The 1,849-nt window shown below is 39.9% G+C and overlaps 1 protein-coding gene across 1 annotated transcript in view; it reads left to right on the top strand.

Moving 5' to 3' along the window:
- The window catches only part of LOC106012640 (circularly permutated Ras protein 2-like), a 4,804-nt gene extending 3,204 nt beyond the window's left edge, over nt 1-1,600 (top strand). The window contains exon 2 of the mRNA XM_013086189.2: nt 1,177-1,600. Within this exon, the coding sequence (XP_012941643.1) occupies nt 1,177-1,366 (190 nt within the window). The 3' untranslated portion in view covers nt 1,367-1,600. The remainder of the gene's footprint in view (nt 1-1,176) is intronic.
- Nucleotides 1,601-1,849: the final 249 nt, after the last annotated feature.

Below are 1,849 nucleotides of genomic sequence, written 5' to 3'. Positions count from 1 at the left end.
GGTACAACAGATATGGTGTTTGCCTGTCAACCCAGAGGTCCGGGATGTGATTTGTAGGATCGGGGCAGGCACATTGTCTAGCGAATTATAGGCGATTTCCAGGTTGAGAGCCATAGATACGGGGTACATGGAAGCTGAACCAATAAATTGGAAAAAAGAATATTAATCCGCAGACGAAAAAGAGGCTAAAATAGCACCTGGACATGGACGGCTGGTGCCTCTATAAATGAATCATTGATGGTCAAGGTCAAGGTTGTCTTCTTGGATAAGGACGAAGATTTTCGGAGATCCCGATCGAAATTTCCACGCGTTTAAGATCCTTTGGTGGGTCTAGAATCGAAGGAGTTGGCGCTTCGGGAAAAGGTCAACATGAGTTCCTACCGAAAAAAACAACTGAAGCTACTCTATAATCGAAAACAGCATGTGGTCGCCCATCAAGCAAGGGGTGATTTTACGCTCTATGTGAAGATAAAACGGCTTTGTACGTAAAAAGAACGAGCTGGTCTGTGAGATTTAGATCTTACAGTCAGTTACTCCCTGAGTTCTAGAAGTGGCACAAGAAGTCGACTGGAATGAACACAGAGCTTGAATAAGGTGCCGGCAATCTAGATTGGACTCCGTGAAGTGACATTTCAAAAAGCCCGTTTTGAGCAGGGGTTGTTGTTTTGTTTTTTGTTGTTGTTGTTTGTTTGTTGTTGTTTGTTGTTTTGTTTTGTTTTTTGTTTTGTTTTGGGGGGGGGGGGTTATAACACGAATCCCTTTGAAATGGATGTGAAATATAACACGAATCCCTTTGAAATGGATGTGAAAAATCTCAAGATCAGACATTATTTAGGTGGATCAATGTAGGTGTTCATACGCCTCCATCGACACAATTGGGATCATTTAGGAGACGGGCTTTCGACCCTGACTATCACTCAGTATCAGGGCCAATCCAGAGCTGAGAGAGATAAACATCCCAGCAAAAAGACTAAGATACTTGATAGAAATTTTCTCTCCACGCAAGAATTTAAGTAGGGTCTCCTGCGTGAGACAGTAGAGCGCCTAACGGCTCCACCATATAAGATCTACGCCGGTTCACACATCATCTGATATGCAATGTATTCTATTTTGACGATATTTTATTAAAAACAGTTATATAATTTCTGTTAATTATTTATTTGTTTTTTTTGCCAGCAACGGGACCATCCAGCTGGATGACTCTTTCGCCTCCTGTCGTGTGAATGTGACGACAACCAACCCAACGACAAACAGCAACAACAACAACAACAACACTGCCTCAGTGATGACGCCGCTGCTGTCTCTGACAGTGGTGACAGCCTCAATGGCCTTGGCCATACCCCCCGTCCAGTTCCTTACACCATGAGTAGAGTAATCTGCTACGTTTAACCTATCTGTGCCCGTGGTTTTATGCACCCCGCATAATTTAGCAAAATTTGATCATTTTTAAAATAAATTTCTGATTATTTTCCTTCATCATTCTCTGTTAAAAATTAACCGATTGCACATTTTTGGGCTCAGTTTGCATAATTTCAGAATTTTTCTTGCAGAACAAAACGACCAGGACAGACCTATAAATTGTCCAGTTCATGAAACTTGCTGTCAGTGTTACAGAATATTTTGTAATCACCAAAATGATAGATATGTACTACAGTACTCTCTATGCATTTTGCTTTAAAGGCACATTCTACTAAAGGATTCCTTCCAATGATACACTATATGTATCCATGGTGGATAAAACGTATTTAAAAATATTTTAAAGAATTTTATTTTCAAAAGAAATCTAACCATTAAACGTGCATAAATTTTTTAATTAAAAAAGTGCAGCTTTTCGTTCCTATATATATAT

Source organism: Aplysia californica, unplaced genomic scaffold (assembly GCF_000002075.1).
Source record: "Aplysia californica isolate F4 #8 unplaced genomic scaffold, AplCal3.0 scaffold00001, whole genome shotgun sequence".
NCBI classification, from domain to species: domain Eukaryota; kingdom Metazoa; phylum Mollusca; class Gastropoda; order Aplysiida; family Aplysiidae; genus Aplysia; species Aplysia californica.
The sequence above is the reverse complement of the archived record's forward strand: the minus strand, read 5'-3'. Positions and strand labels throughout refer to the sequence as shown.